General features: G+C 44.9%; 1 protein-coding gene across 2 annotated transcripts in view; it reads left to right on the forward strand.

Moving 5' to 3' along the window:
• The window catches only part of prr36b (proline rich 36b), a 29,479-nt gene that overhangs the window by 10,418 nt on the left and 3,525 nt on the right, over nucleotides 1-15,536 (forward strand). The window contains exons 2-5 of one of the 2 annotated variants that reach the window (XM_088436423.1): nucleotides 1,831-2,514; nucleotides 2,864-2,942; nucleotides 9,788-9,993; nucleotides 10,529-14,004. In XM_088436423.1, the coding sequence (XP_088292549.1) occupies nucleotides 1,908-2,514; nucleotides 2,864-2,942; nucleotides 9,788-9,993; nucleotides 10,529-14,004 (4,368 nt within the window). In that variant the 5' untranslated portion in view covers nucleotides 1,831-1,907. Of the gene's footprint in view, nucleotides 1-1,830; nucleotides 2,515-2,863; nucleotides 2,943-9,787; nucleotides 9,994-10,528; nucleotides 15,034-15,536 lie in introns of those variants that run through there. The other variant, XM_088436422.1, reaches the window with a different exon arrangement.

Genomic DNA, 15,536 nt, shown 5'->3' on the forward strand with positions numbered 1-15,536 from the left:
CGAAAATGAGGAATAACGTAATAATAAAGTGCAGTTGAGAGAGATGCCTGCTTTCACGCCTTGAAATTCCATTCACAGACTTTTTTTTTCAAATAAGTCCCATACAGAAGGCCAGGTTGAGATTTGAAACCAGAACCGCTCAACCATGAGGTAGACGTGCTAACCATTACCTTCTTAAAATGGATTCTTAACGATTCTCCGCATGATACCTCCAATGATTTTTTTTTCTGCGTTCCTTAGTTTTTTTTTAGCCATTCATGATTTTGTGTTTAATCAAAACATTTGCAAACTTTTTGTTTGCTGTAAGTAGAGAAATGTTCTGACTTAAAGCAGTTACCCATTTCTAATTTGTGAAAAGGACATTTTTTGCAAAAGTGTTGTGATTTGTCTTTTTTTTTCTGACATTACTATTGCTTTTGACTTTTTGCTTAAACTCTTTTCGTTATTAATCCGCATCTGGTACTTGGATTTGTTTCCCAGTCCTGGTCCAAGTGATGTTGGCAGGGAGAGTCTGTCATATATTTTATTTTCTCTTTTCTTTCATTTTCTCATGCCGGGTTATTTGTGAGCCTCCTAGTGAAATCTGTTGCTTTGCTGGCATTTCAAATCCTCATGAGCACTAGTAAGGTTCCTCACAGCCACCCGGTGTCATCTGTTCAAAATTCTCAGGTTGTTCTGGGTGGCATCCTGTTGGAATTGCAGTGTATATGACTATGCACGTTCTTTTGGGAGTTTTTTTTTTGTTTTTGTTTTTTTTACTTGGCCTTTTCCCCTCTGGCCTTGCTCAGCTGCTCTGACCATCTGTGCAAAGGCAAAAGTGATGGTGTGAGATGCGTTGTTGTGGTGTTGTGGGGACATCGCGGAGGGGGAAAGTGAAAAAGTAAAGTTTACCCAGAACGACATGGTATTTTGTCCAGAGGATGTGTTAAGAAGGATAGTGAGGTATGACAAAAAAAAAAAAAAAACTACACACACACAAAGCAGCAGGATGATGATGTGTTTCCAGAAATAGGACAGTGACTTTGCGCCATAAAGTTTAGGTCAGTGGAAAGTAGAATGACGAAACATGCATGGGTTTTAAAGTTAGACTAGCAAACACCACCCCATAGTGAGCTCATTTTTTTTTTCACGTTTTGTTTTTTTCCGTCTCTGCTTCTCTTTCCCACCCGCCTCTTTGTTCCCATGCTCCCCAGGCCAAATATCCTCCTCGACTTGGCCTCTGCTTTGACTTAGACGTTGCCTCACAACCAAAAAGAGGACCTCCTCGTTCTGTTTGTACATGCGTCCCACCGGTCCTCGCACCTCATGTCTTCCATTTTCCAATGGATAGTAGCTGATGAAGCTAAATGAGAAACGGTTGTAACGTTGACGCTGACAACTTATGACAGCTTTTATCACAGATGGTTGGCCTTTATCTGCCCTCATATGCTTCACATCCTGTCTCTTGTCCTCAGTGGTTCATGTGACTCAGACATACTGTATGTTTGCGGGTCTCTTTAGCTTCACGGTATTGGCCCAGTTTTTACAGGCATTGTTAGCTTCCAAGTAAGAAAATGGCTACTCTTGTTGCAGGAAGGATAAGTGTGCGTTGGAGCTTACTTATGGAGGACCGAAAGTGCCCAAATTCAATAAATAAATGGAACAAATCTTTCATTTAAAATTTTAAAATTACATTTCCCTTCTATTATTCAAAACGGGACATTATTTTAAACTGATAGTGTAATAAGATAAGTAATCTAAAATTCAGTTACTGCTTTGGCCTGTGTCTGGGGGAAAAAGTGCATTTATCTTCTTTTTCGCTTAACTTTTTTTTTACATTTGTCTCCGCAGACCTAGACCTGTGTCCAGATCTTGGCAATCCAATTAGATCTTAGTGAACTGGACAGACCACTTCTCTAGAAGAGGAGATGAAACCAGATGGGGTTATCACAGAAGCACTGGAGGCAATGGAAACTTTAGAATCCAATCCAGTCAATGAGTTATCACCAGTTTCAGGGCAGGAGCCCATCCAGGAACCTAGTGCAATGGAGGAGCAAGTGGCACAGCCTCCTGAAGATCTGGTTCCACCCCAGCCAGAAAAGGCCAAGGAACCCTCAGCTGCCAAGAGCGGTAACAAAACCTCGGGAGACCCCAAAGCCAAGACCGTGACCAAGACCATGCAGAAAACAAAACCCAGCGCCACCAACATGACAAAGACCACAACTGGCTCCCGACCCAACACAGCTTCCAGCCGTCTATCAAATGGTTTGTCTAAGCCCCAGAGCAACGGTGTGACAAAGAAGACCACGCCTGCACTTGATAAAAAGAGCACTCCAACCTCTGCAGCCCCCAAGAAACCAACAGCTGCCTCCCCAGCCCTTAGGAACACAGCAAAAGTAACTGAAAGAAAAGCCGCATCCCCTGCCACTAACGGTTCAAAGCCCGCTGTGGGAATCGCAGCAACTAAGAAGACGACGTCCACAACGGTAAACGGCGTTAAAACCAGCACGGCAACCGCTGCTAAAAAGCCTCCAGGTTGGTCCAAATGTCACAAATTAAGCCGATTACCAATTTGCCGTACAGATGTAAAATACAGCACCTAAGTCGGATGCCAGGCTACGGGCGAGAAATGTATCAACAGTAAGCACATTCACACACATGAAATGAATTCAGCACACAAATTAGACATGGAAGAGTGATTGCTGCATTTGCCCTAGATCCTAATGACATACTGTATGAAAGAAATGTGCCTGACCTATATCGCTTACTGTACCATACATTGTTCTTCACATTCCTCATAATCTCTCCTCCGTTGTCACCTTCCCATTTTCTTTTTTCCTCTTTTCCTGTCTGTCCTACCTTTCACTGCTTTCCTATGCTGCAGCTCCTAAACCTGCCTCCGCAACTTCCACAAAGCCCACCACTGCAGCCAAGACTGACAAACCCCTTCTTTCCAAGGCCAGGTAGGTGTTACGCTCAATGAATGCCATTTTAAGGAAGAGTATTTGCACAAACAACACATGTTGATATACCAAAAAATATACCACAGGTGTTACTGAAACTGTATTCACAAAATAAACTAGGTTTTCGTTTACTGCGATTCAGAAAAAATATAAATAATATAAAATGTTGGTTTTATATTTAAGAAAATGAAAAAAAAAACCATTAGTTTGCAACTATGCGAGATGCACGTCACCAAGAAGAGGCGACAAACACGATTTTCGTCATCATGAACAGAAGGAAAAAGTCAAGTGCGCATTTGGGGCCACGCGTCGCCAGCATTACCTCGTTTTGAATGAATACAAAAGTAATACCAAATTAATTTGCAAAATTTTTGGTGAGAACAACACGTTGTTACACTTTGAGAACTAGACTGGACTTTCTGACGCGTCACCGAGGAACTAGAACTTAAATCGTAAAAAAATATCTTAGAAACCCATGTGCTACGTGCGACCAGATAAATGATGTTGGTAACAAGAATGCTTGCCAGGTGAAAACCTAGTGTCAAACCCTGCTTGGGTTCACAATGCGTCCTTTTATGGTAAAGAAATACTACCCATTGGAATAAGGGACAATGATATCCCTTGAAGAGGCATGCCGGGTCTAAGTAGGCCAGCAACCACCTGATGCTCAAACAAGCCTTTGAGAGAATGCCTCCAAGTGTTTCACCGAAGCATTTTACATGTCTGAGTAAAGAAACATAGTTCACTTTGTGAAACATGCACCCAACCGTGTTCATTTGACATAAACATTTACAAAATATAGGACAGTAAATGGGTGCTACAATCAGGATCTTCTTACAGCATGTTAAAGTAAATTTGACCGCTGTAAAAAGTCGTTATAATCCAGTGATTTGCTGGAACTAAGCTAAGCGGTCGATTGAGTTGGCAGTGAATCACAAGCCTCAGTTTCAACGCGGCTTGTGTCCTCAGGCCCCCTTCCTGCTCCACCTGCCTTGTGTAGCAGTTGGATTGTGGAGATTACACTCAGATTACAGCTTTATACAGTGGCGGATGCGTAAACAGCTCATTACAAGTCTCATTCAAGGGCACGGTGGTCATGCCTTGGATTGCGGAGAACTCTCACTGTGCCATGTTGACGGACACTTCTTTTCATTCTTTCATTCGGCCAGCGTGTAACCGTTCTTAAAAATCACCATGCATGTGATTTAAAAATCATCAGAGCATTTCCCCTGCAGAGCTGCAGCTCTTGAGTATTTTAGTGTTTGGATGAAAGTCAACGCAATGTCGTTTGTCCGGCTTTTTTGAGCCCCGTATCTCGAATGAGAAGGCTATGCTTTGAATAGCACATTAATGTTGTATAAAGATTGCGACTTGATGGGGCGTTTGTCTTCTGCTACTACGACTTATTACGTTTCTCAATGTGACATCTATTTTTAAGATTCTTAATGTAAAATCACCTCAGCGTTAGTTTAGCTTTATGTTTTGTTTTTGTTTTGGTTCATCTTAAGAATGGGATGTTTCACCTCTTGGTTAGAAATGTTGCTACCAAAAAAAACGATTTCATAAGAAATTAAATCAGCAGTGTGCCAAATGTAAGATGTCATCATTTATATGCCTATAGTTGAAGTTGAGTTTTCTTAAACAACTTTATGGCTCTTAAAATGTTCCGATAATGTTACTAGTAATATTATAAAGGTTTGAAAAAAAAAAAATTCCAAAAACAGAACAAATTTACAGGATGACCTGCCTCCCTCGTTGTTTTAGTCCAAAGAGGTCCCACTGTAATTATAAGCCTCATAACCGCTGTTGACTGAGTAGAATAAAAAATAAGGATACATTTGTCATTTCGGTAATGAGTACGAACCCCGGCAAACACCCTCCTACATTCCGACCACCATGACTCCAAAAGTTCATTCGGTCCCTCTTACCCCTCCCACTGATTACCACTGTACCCATTTGCTAATAAGGTCTGCGGCTGCACCTCTATAAACTCAAGGCAAGCAAATACTGCATTGCACAGTCATTGGCCGCACCCAGGGCCAATGATTTACAGCCCCTGCAATAGTGTCTGGGGCAAGAAACCTGACGACCACACGCATTTACTGTCAGACCATTACATCAGTGGCAATTTGTTAGATCACAAGGAGGGTTGAATTGAATCCGCCGCAATAATTTACTGTCCCGGAGGGACCATCAATGAGAAAAAGACCATGACTAACGAGAGTATGGGCGGCTGAGTGGAGGGCAGGAAAATAAAAGCAGAACTGAAAGTTCACCTGATGGGCAAAAAAAAAAAAAAAGTCCGCTTGGTCTAAATTTTAACCTTGAATAGAGAAAACGCGATTTCTTTTTGTGTGATCTGTTTTCTTTCCCTCGCTTTCCATCCGCAGTATATAATCCAGAGACACAATGCAGCAAGCCATTTACGAGGCCATAATTGTTTCACTTTACTGTGCAGCATCTCCAGGGAATAGACACGTGCGAATTTACCACATGTTCGGCCCTCCTTTTCATTCCGGCATCATACAGCGTAACACACTGACAAATGAGCATATGCTCTAATGACATGCTGTTCCCACTTCAAGCTATAAAGGCCTCAGCTGAAGTGTATGCAGAAAAAGCACCTCATTCTTGTTCTGCAGCACACAAGACCAGCCCAGGAGCGAGCAAACCTTTTGGCATTGACTTTGAAAATTTGACAAACAAGATAGAATACATATACAAATCTGCATTTGTTAACAGCACATATCAAACAAAAATCTCGAAAGTATGAACGTATTTTTAATGAGAACGGTGTTGTTGATCACTCGTTTTAGCCGGCGAATCAAAGTCCGGTCGTAGTTCTGTTGCATCATTTCTCCGAACAGATCCGAGTTGTTCATCACTCATCTGGGATCTGTGGGGTGCTTTGTTGGTGTTCATCACACAAAGCCTGTTCACGCTCATATTTCGAGCCATACAACACTAGCCTCCTCTGTGCCATCCTCTGGATGTTTCGAAATTTGGCTGCACTTAATGAAGCGCATACATCGGGTCGGATCGGGCCCGCGGGCCATAGTTTGGACTGGCCCCGCTTCTGTCGATTAAAAACAAACCCAAACAATGTACAGAAAAACGTATAGAGCTAATGACATCAAATTAGGTACATGTACAGTACAGTGGTTTGCGTTTACCATTCAGCGGTATCTTTCTGTACAAATCAAGTGAGCATCAGTGCAACATGGGGGGGGGGGGGGGGGGGGGGGGGGGGGGACTGGGCAAGTGCATGAGTGACAACTACGAAGGGAAAGTCTAGTTAGGCAATTAAAGTGACTGCCAAGAGCTCTACAGCGATGCTATTAGCAGGCTTGAATTCAAGATTTGAGCAAGGTAGGAGAAGGGCAAAACATAATTAAATATATGTCCTTGTCTAAGCACATCACATGCAGGAATACTGACATGCACGCACATTTTGCGCCTGCCCCAAAGGGAACATGGTTTTGTGATTAGTATACAGATCTGGGCTAGGGATCTTGTGAATGTAACACATTTGACTTAACAACACAAATCATGACAAAACCCAGATCATCTGTGTGAGCGTTGGTTCATTTTAGGGAGTTTAAATCAGAAAAGCTTTTCTTTTTTTTTTTTTTTTTTTTAATGTGATGTGTTTTGACAAAACCAGGCCTACATGTTTTTAGCTGTATCCAAAAACAACAGTGATATATACGTATATTAGAAATCTAAATGTAGTTCTTATGAAAGTTCTTACTTCCGCCTGACCATGAAGTACTCTTTGAACTGAACCTCTTCATGAGATTGTCTGAGGCCTAATAGCTCTGACGGGGATTAGTTTAGCTTTGCGACTTACCGAGTGCTGTTGGGCCAACAAGAGGACAACACTTATGAACAACAGTTTAATGGCGTCTTGTTGAATAACTCTGCAATGCTTATCATCTGGTGCGCTAGGCCTTTTCCCAAACTAAAACCGCAATCGTTTCTGTTTTTGGTTTTTGCTGCTTTGTGGCATCGCTCGCATATGGGCTTGTTGGTGCCCTCCATTTTCCCCAAACAGCACTCCTGTTGTTTTCTTTGTCCACCAAAAAAATGATCCTCTTGCAATGTTTACTACTGTAGCAGCGGATTGACCGAGTTTAAATACAGTTGCCATTGTCTTGTTAGGACACCTGCAGAGAAACGGAAAACAACAGTCATGATCTCGTTTCAAGGCGAGGACAATTTAACAATCAAATCCTTAAAGTGGCCTCATTCGCATGATCGCATCTTTCCCAATGTCTCAGCTTCAAGATGAAGATCCTGCCTCTTAGATCTCCGGTTAAAAAATAATCATAGCTTTATTTTTATCACGATGCCGATGATCTTTCGAGCGGTGTGTTTTTGTCTGCCCGCCGCGATTTGCGCTGCCTTGGCCTTGGGGAACGCGCCCGCGTGTATGCTTAGCTTCTTCTGATAGTGAATCCCATTATTCAAATCTCAAACTGGCTGGTGGTCGAAGGGGAACAAATCAGCCCCAGCAGGCAGCCGTGTTCTCACACAGCTATCCTTTTTCAGCTGCAATAATTGAGTACATTTGTATTTGCAACAAAGCCGGCGTTATCATCACTCCTCAGGCAAACTTCTTGCCCGCTTCTTGCTGCGTGCCTGTAGCAACTGGCCACATGAGTCATCTGATTTTGCGTCTTCTCTGCCTTTCTGGGATCGCTGTTTGTTATTTACTCTAATGCACTTCGGTGAAAACGTATTAAAAAAAAAAACAGCTGTTTTTGTTTCCTCGCTCACTAGCTGCGCTTTGAATTTTATATTGAAGCCGAGTGACCTCCTTTCAGAACTGCGGCGTGTCTGCTTTCTGTGTCATTCAGCTGTAAGCAATCATGATCACAGAATGAATGGAAGCTTAAAATAATTAAATTATGAACGTTGCTCTGTTTTCAGATTCGGTTCCATTAGCCAAACATCTTGTAATCCCAATACTGTAACAGATTTTCATCTGCGCTAAATGGCCCGTTGAATTCAGAGATAAGATAATGTGCAATCGGATGAAAATTTCCGCCTCAACTCGCCTGCTCTCGTTTCTCAGCGGACTTTATTTTTTTCTCTGAAGTAGTCTCGCCATTTCAGATGATCCCCAAGGCTCATCAACGCTGTGCTCGAGCATTCTGCCCACCAAAATCGAATCAAGACTTGAATTTATTTTTTCATCGCAAACAAGTTTTGTTTATGAACGAGTTAATTTGGCGCAAATTACTCATTTTATTGAGCACTTTTTGCAGGTTGTTTTTTTGGTTTATGGCATAATCAAAATCCCACACTTTAAATTGGTGGTTGAATGTAGGGCTGCAATTATCAAATATTTTCAGTATTTTAGCATCCTCCTGAAAATTCTGGTTGCCAAATGTTTCCCAACAGTTTTACTGCTTTTATTTTCCTGCTGTTGTTGCAACAAAAGTCGTACATGTGACCGCCTGACAACATTTTTGCAACCTGGCGACAGTTTGGCGACATTGGTGACCTTGAACTCTCCCTGATGAGATCAAAGGTGTCGCTACCTTTGCCAGCAGTCACCAACATTCGCCTCTTGGTTTTTACCTTTAAGGCCATCTGCTTTCTGTGACCAAATTGTCAGGTGCATTGAGGCCGCGGGAACTCCATGTGCTGGGATGCCAAGTTAGGCAGCACACGGTCCCAAACGGTACCAAATTGTCTTTTGTGGAGACATTCAAACTTGTTAAAAATGACTTCCAAATGCTTATAATTTTTTGCAAGGATCTTTGCCACACCACTGTCCTATTGCATCAGTCTCCTGTTGGTCTAGTTGCAAAATTTTGTGGGAATATCAGCGTCTAAATTTCTAAACATTACTTTGTACTTTTACCACATCCCCTTTAAATTACAACCTGTCAGATCCAGTCTTATTTTATGTTTCGAAAAGCATATTCCATCACTTTTTCCAGATTGTGACCTTCACACAGTTACTGCTCGTGGGGAAAGCAGTTTTATTCTGTTTTTTTTCATCCTATCACTATTAAAGATTAACGTGGCCCCAGCCATCTTTCCTTTCCCCGCTGTTCTCTTTCCGTCAGTGCTAACTCAAGTCTTTATTTAGAAACTGGCGGTTAGTGTAGCTTGTACCCTGAAGACTGCACACTATAGCCTTGTCAGGGCGATTCGATGTAGGTTACTTTACTCAGACCTGACACACAGCGAGCTTCGGGGCCAGGCAGGCGAGCTAAACACGCAGGCTGATTCCTCACATGTCATTTCATTATGGGATAAAGATACTATCCAGAGACCAAGGGTAGGATGGATGCCTCTCTTCTCGGGGCCGCATTGTTATTCACTTCCTGTCCCACTTAATGGTTCCTCAATGAAGTTTTTTTCATGAGCTCGTAGCTGAGATTGAGAGAAGGGTCCGTGCTTGTACTAAACCGTGAACCAGATAAACCGACCCACGTTGAGAAGTAAATACAAAAGTTTATTTACTTCTATAAGTCCTACAGAGAGTAGTTTTCAAGTTAAGATCGATTTCCTTAAACTGCTTACTCAAGGATTGGGCTGATGCCACATCTGTGTTGGGTAAGGTCAGTTTCCGGTCACCACTAAATCAACACTAATCTAATCTTAACTAATTAAGAATAGTCTATCCGCCGCTTATAAGGTAAACAGTTTTACATGTATTTTTTTTTTCTTTGGCTTTGCACTTTGATTTTGTTTGCACTGTTTCAGTTATCCCGTTTAACCCGTAGAAACACCTGCCACAAATGGTCAAACATTCCCTGCCGTTCACACCTAACCCACATTCTTATCCTGTATGCTTCTTACATATTTGACCATTTTCCCTTCTGCAGACCCACGACTGGCAGTACAGCATCGCGTCCTACCACAGGCTCAACTCGACCACCCTCCAGCATCACAACCAAGAGCTCTGCAGCTACACCCAAACCTGCCACCCCCAAGACTTCCACTACCGCTTCCAAATCAGCCTCATCAACTCCCTCTGGTGTCAAAACTCCAGCATCACAAACGTCTAGGAACCTAACCCCTGCAAAGAAAGGTACGCTTTCTAATCGAAATAATAATCAGTAAAATGCAACCCCTTGTCTGGTTTTGTATGAAACATATGCATTAATTGGTATTAAATATAAAACATTGTCTAACAACCTCATCGTGGAGGTATAAAAAGGCCATATATAATTTAATTTGGTTCTGAAGTCATCCACTGATTTTTCTATTTGTTTAAATGTAAATGTGTTTCATAGAGTCATGCGTTTCTAGTCATATTGAATTGTATCATGATTAGTTCTACACTCAGTTTAATCTATTAGCACCGACAGCTTTACAATTATTCAAACCACTTTTTGCAGGCAAGGTAGGTTCACTTCCCATTCAGTGACTGTGTGAATGTGAGTTTAGATGGTCGATCATGGTTATATGTGCCCTGGGTCTCTTTTTTGCTTATCTCCAGCACCCATTGCCCCTAAACAGGATAGGCAACGTTAAAAATGGATGGATGGACTCTGTTGCAATTGTGTAATGCTATGTTCATTATATCGTTTTAATAAAACTGTGTTGTGTGTTTTTCTCCCTAGATGTTACCAAATCTGCCACCCCAGCAGCCAAAAAGCCTGCAGATTCCGTCCTCAGCCGACCCGCCGCAACAACGAAATCAGCAAAATCTGAAACCGCTAAACCAGCATCAAAATCAGACAGTATAGCCAAAAAGCCAGCTGTAAGTAAAGTTGCAGACACAAAGACACCAAACCGTTCCAAAACACTTGAGAGTAAGTCCACACCTTCTAAGGATGCCTCTAAGACCCCGGCCTCTAAAACAGCGCCAACCAAGAATACTAGCGCCAAGAAAACTGTAGGCAGCAGCACTCCAACACCTGTGAAACGTGGACCCAAAGCAGAAGAAGCTGCTGAAACCGGAAAGGAAATTGCTGCTGCTGTCGCTGCTGCAGCAGCAATCGCTAGTGCAGCTGCAACCATTGTAGCATCAGAGGAGGCACAACCACCTGCAGAAGTGGCCTCGGTAGAATCTCGTGCAGATACGGCAGAACAAATGCCACCTCAGATCCCATCAACCTGTGCAGTACGAATAAGTTCAGATCCTACTTCAGGGCAATCGCCGGAACAACTGCATGAGCTCGCACCAGAAACTCAGCAAGAAACGATACCAGAACCAAGACGGCTCACGCCTGAACCTATACGAGAAACTACCCCAGAACCCATGAGAGAACCATCACCGGAACCCATACCGCAATCAACACCAGAATATATCAGAGAATCGACACCAGAATTTATACGAGAACCTACACCAGACCCTATCAGAGAGCCTACACCGGAGCTAATGCCACAACAAACACCGGTATCTTATCGAGAACCTACACCAGAGCCTGTCAGAGAACCAACACCGGAACCCCAACAAGAACGGTCACCAGAACCTCTTAGAGAATTGACACCAGAACCTACGAGAGAACTTACACCAGACCTTCAAGAACCAACATTCGAGCACGTGCACGAGATCACACAGCAGCGAGATCTCTCACCCGAACCCATGCGAGAGCCGACACCTGAAGTCCTACGAGACCTCACTCCAGAACCGGTACAAGAACCAAGCCACGAAACGCAATTTGAATCAAAGCCTGAGCCGTTGCGAGAATGGTCACCAGAACCCTTGGAGCAACTAACTCTGGGTCACGCACGTCAAATGTCTCCTGAAGTCCCTGACGAAAAATTCCCCCAGCACACAGAGGAGACGCACCAAGGAGGTGGATTAAGTCATGAACAAGCCTACAATTTTGAACCGCCTGCACAAAACGACCTTTTCAAATTTGAACAGTCGGCAGGTGAGTCGGTTCCTTCCCTCGGAACTACAGTCATGTCACCTCCGTCTTCCCCACCGGCCCCTGTTTCTCCTGTCAGAGAATTCCAGGATCCGTCTTCTCTGCTCAACACGCATATCCCAGCAGATCCCTGGAACAGGAACCAGGCGTCAGAACCATGTGACATTGATACTCAAGCATCTGACGGTATGATGAACTTCCAGGCAGAGGAGTATAATGAACAGGATGAGGATTGGGAGACAAGGAGAAATGAAGAGGAAACAGAAGGAGAAGAGAAAGAGATCCTGATGACCGCTCCTTCCTCCGAGTTCTGTATGATGGCACAGCCTCAGTATTTTGGCGCGTCGACCGCAGAGAATTCTACTTCCAGGGACATGCTGTTGCCTCATGAAAAGGAAGTAGCGGTAGAAAAGGCAGATGAAGAAATAAATGAAGATGATGAGGAGGAGGATGAAGAAGACGAGGAGCAGAGGAGATTGGGCCATCAGCTGTCCTCCATGATCACTGATATGAGCACATCTCAGCCCTCCGAGGAGTTCCAAATCAGACCTTCGGCTTTCGGTGGTTCTGCGGGCTGGCACTGTGACGACTTGCTGTCAGGGATGGACTCCGAGGATGTCAGCAGCTGCACCAGCAGCCGGCAGCAGGGCATTTCGGACTTCAGCAGCACCCAGCACACCGCAATATTGGAAGGTACTCAGAGCTCAGATGCCCTGATTGACTCGAGCCTCCGTGGTTCTGAAGGGGATGGTAACTTCATGGGCTCCCCCAACGTGGAAACATTAGCCAATGAAGAAGATGATGAGGAGGACGAACGTGTGGATGAAATGGACTTAAGTTCAGAGAAAGCGGAGGAACATCATAAAGTGTTCCGGCAGCGAGAACGAGACGAGGACGACGAGGATGAAGATGTAGAAATGCACAGTGACGGAGTCACAGAAAGCTGCGAGAACGCAGACGAAGACGACTTTAATGAGGAGGGACACCTGGACAACCTCAATCGCGCGGATCCGCCCTCCATCGTCCCCCCTACCACCTCCTGGGGACAGACCAATCCATTTTCCGATACCTGGGCTGAGCCTCAGCCGGCCTCGCTGCTTTCGATGTCCTCCCCTAGCCCCGTCTCAGATCATGGTGCGGGAGAGTCCGAGAGTCCCACTCAGTCCCCTGCTCAGACTGGTTTGGACAGCAGTTCTCCATTCTTGGCTCCTCTCTCCGGGCAAGACTTTGAGCAGCATCAGTCATTCCACGAGTTGGACGCCTCCGTCCCCGAGGATACTCAGAATATGCTTGCGCCCGCGGCCGTAGGCGCCCTGAGCGGTACGGCGCTGGCCGCCCACAGCGGTAGCGAGACGAGCACGCCGGAAGAACTCCGGGACTACGACAGCAGCTCGGGAGTGGAATCCCGCTCGGATAAGCAGCACACCCCCGTTCCCGCTTCGCTCCAGCCCGACATGGAGCAGGATCTGGGTATTCACCTGGAGAAAGGCGACGGAGAAGAGGAAGAGGCTGAGACGCTGCCAGCCGATGAGGTACCGGGAACAGGACCCCCAACCGCCCCGGCATCTGCTCCGTCTTCTCCTACCACCTCCGTGGATGAGGCCAGCGACACGGAGGGTGAGATGCAGATCAATGAACCGGACGCGCCAGCCACGATGGATGAAAGCGAAGCGTTTGAAAGCCCTACCCCGACACGCAACTTGCCCGCTCTCGATGAGGACGAGGAGGCGGGAGACGCGGCGGCGGGAGAGGGCGACGAGGACGAAGGCGGGACCACCCCTCAGTCGGCCAATTCCGTGGCATCGTACGGCTTCGACTGCACCACGTCCAACTCCAACGCCCATTCCGTGGCCGAGAGCTGCGGAAAGAGCCCCGGGATCTTCTCCCTGGAAAATGAGGAGCAGCTCCCAGAGGAGGCCAAGGACCCGTCGCTCATCAAGGAGCTGACCCTGCCGTCCTCCGCCGCCGCCGCCCAGGCCGAAGACCTCCTGGGCCGACCCGTGGACCTGATGCCGCTGAGCTTCCCGGAAGATAAGCAGCCCGATCTGGACGAGCGCCACTACGTGCTTGGGGGTGAGATCGCAGCGCGGCGCCTTGAGGAGGTGGATCCGTCGGAGGCCGGTCACCACCTCGGGCCTCTGGAATCCGCGGGTGCGGATGAGAAGCAGCCGTCCTACTACTCCACCGTATGCGATAAGACTGATTATCTGGAAGGTAACGTATAAGCCCCTCTCACAGGTACCCCCGGAATGCACCTTTTCCCCGCAACCCTCCCCCTTTACCTAGTGTTTGTCTTCTCTCCGCTCGGGTTAGATTGCTTAGAAGAACAAAACGAAAGGAGAGCAAGATATTAGGAATCGATCCTCCGAAAAATACCGAGGCGAAAATGTTGACTGTAGCAATTTTTAAACCGAGGCTCCTCCTTCACTGTCACGGCCACGTTTTTAAGTCTGCGGCTTACGCGTATCCGATGTACAATAACCGAGACGGTTTTCTAGTAGAACGTTCTTTTCAAGTCACGCTGCGAATTCGGTGAAGGGTAATGACTGATTGATCCGATGTGACTGGACTTTTAAACTTAAGAAAAAAAAAAACCAGATGGAACAAAATGGACTGTGTTTATCCTACTGTTTTTACCAATCAAATGTCTTTTTTTTTTTTGTATTTGGTTTATTTTTTCTGTCTTTATTTTTTTGTTTCTTTCCGTTAATCCCGATCCTCCCTGTTTTGTGTATATACAGCCAACGTTCAGCAGTAGTGATAGTTACATGCTCCTTGCCCCTTTGTTTTTGTTGCGAAATTTGTCCTCTGTCCATATAAAGGCTAGCTATTAACAATTCTACTTTGCCCGTGCAGATGTGTTCAAGTAGCTATGGAAGTCTTAGATTGCCGTTAATGAAATTTTTCATGTGTAGGGTTATTTTGTTTGCATAGATTACTAAAGGTGTATAACGTGCAGTTGCATACAGCATTTCTGGCTTTTGGTTTTTAGTGGCTAAATGACAAACTAGCACGTCCGCCGTGTCGCCGAAGAGACTGAACTAGTCTATGATTTGTGATTTGACCATGAATTGCTCATCATCTCTCTCGCAGCTTTACACGCTTACAATATTATGCATGTTTAACTAGGGAAAAGACTGTACTTCCTGATAACGTTCAAAGAATTCTGCTCTAGGTGGTATATTCATAAAATAATTGTTCACACTAGGTTGTCTTTCAAAATTCCATTAAAACATCATTGCAAGGCATTGTTCCTGTTTCTTATTTTTCCTTTGTCTCCCGGCGAATTTACGACCCTCGTCTTTCAGTCACTGTGTATTTGTTCGTCAGCACATTTGTTTTCCCATGGCACCGCCTGTTCCTTTCCATGGGAATAATCGGTAAACAGGAAGTGATGCAAAATGGAATTTTGTCACGTTAAAGAATCCGGAGGTTATCCTCGTGCCTCCAGCATGCTCGTGCCTTTTTGAGTCCGAAGGTGCTCTGTGGATGGTTGTCGGTTTATGTAACAGTCACACAATAATGATCTTCTTTTCCTCGCCAACTTGATTTTCAAATATGGCAAAAACGCTCCCCCCTTTTTGGAGAGCCAGACCATTAGAAAAATAGTCTCATGACCGTTTGAATGGCTAGGGTGGAAATCTTTTTTTTTCCACGGAACAGATCCATTTGGTACTCTTGGATCTTTATCCCGATTGCCCCCCCCCCCCCACCCCACAAAAAAAAGAAAGAAAAGAAAACATCAAGATGA

The sequence above is a fragment of the Hippichthys cyanospilos genome, chromosome 16, assembly GCF_059441005.1.
Source record: "Hippichthys cyanospilos isolate Australia breed blue-spotted pipefish chromosome 16, RoL_Hcya_1.0, whole genome shotgun sequence".
Classification (NCBI taxonomy): Eukaryota; Metazoa; Chordata; class Actinopteri; order Syngnathiformes; family Syngnathidae; genus Hippichthys; species Hippichthys cyanospilos.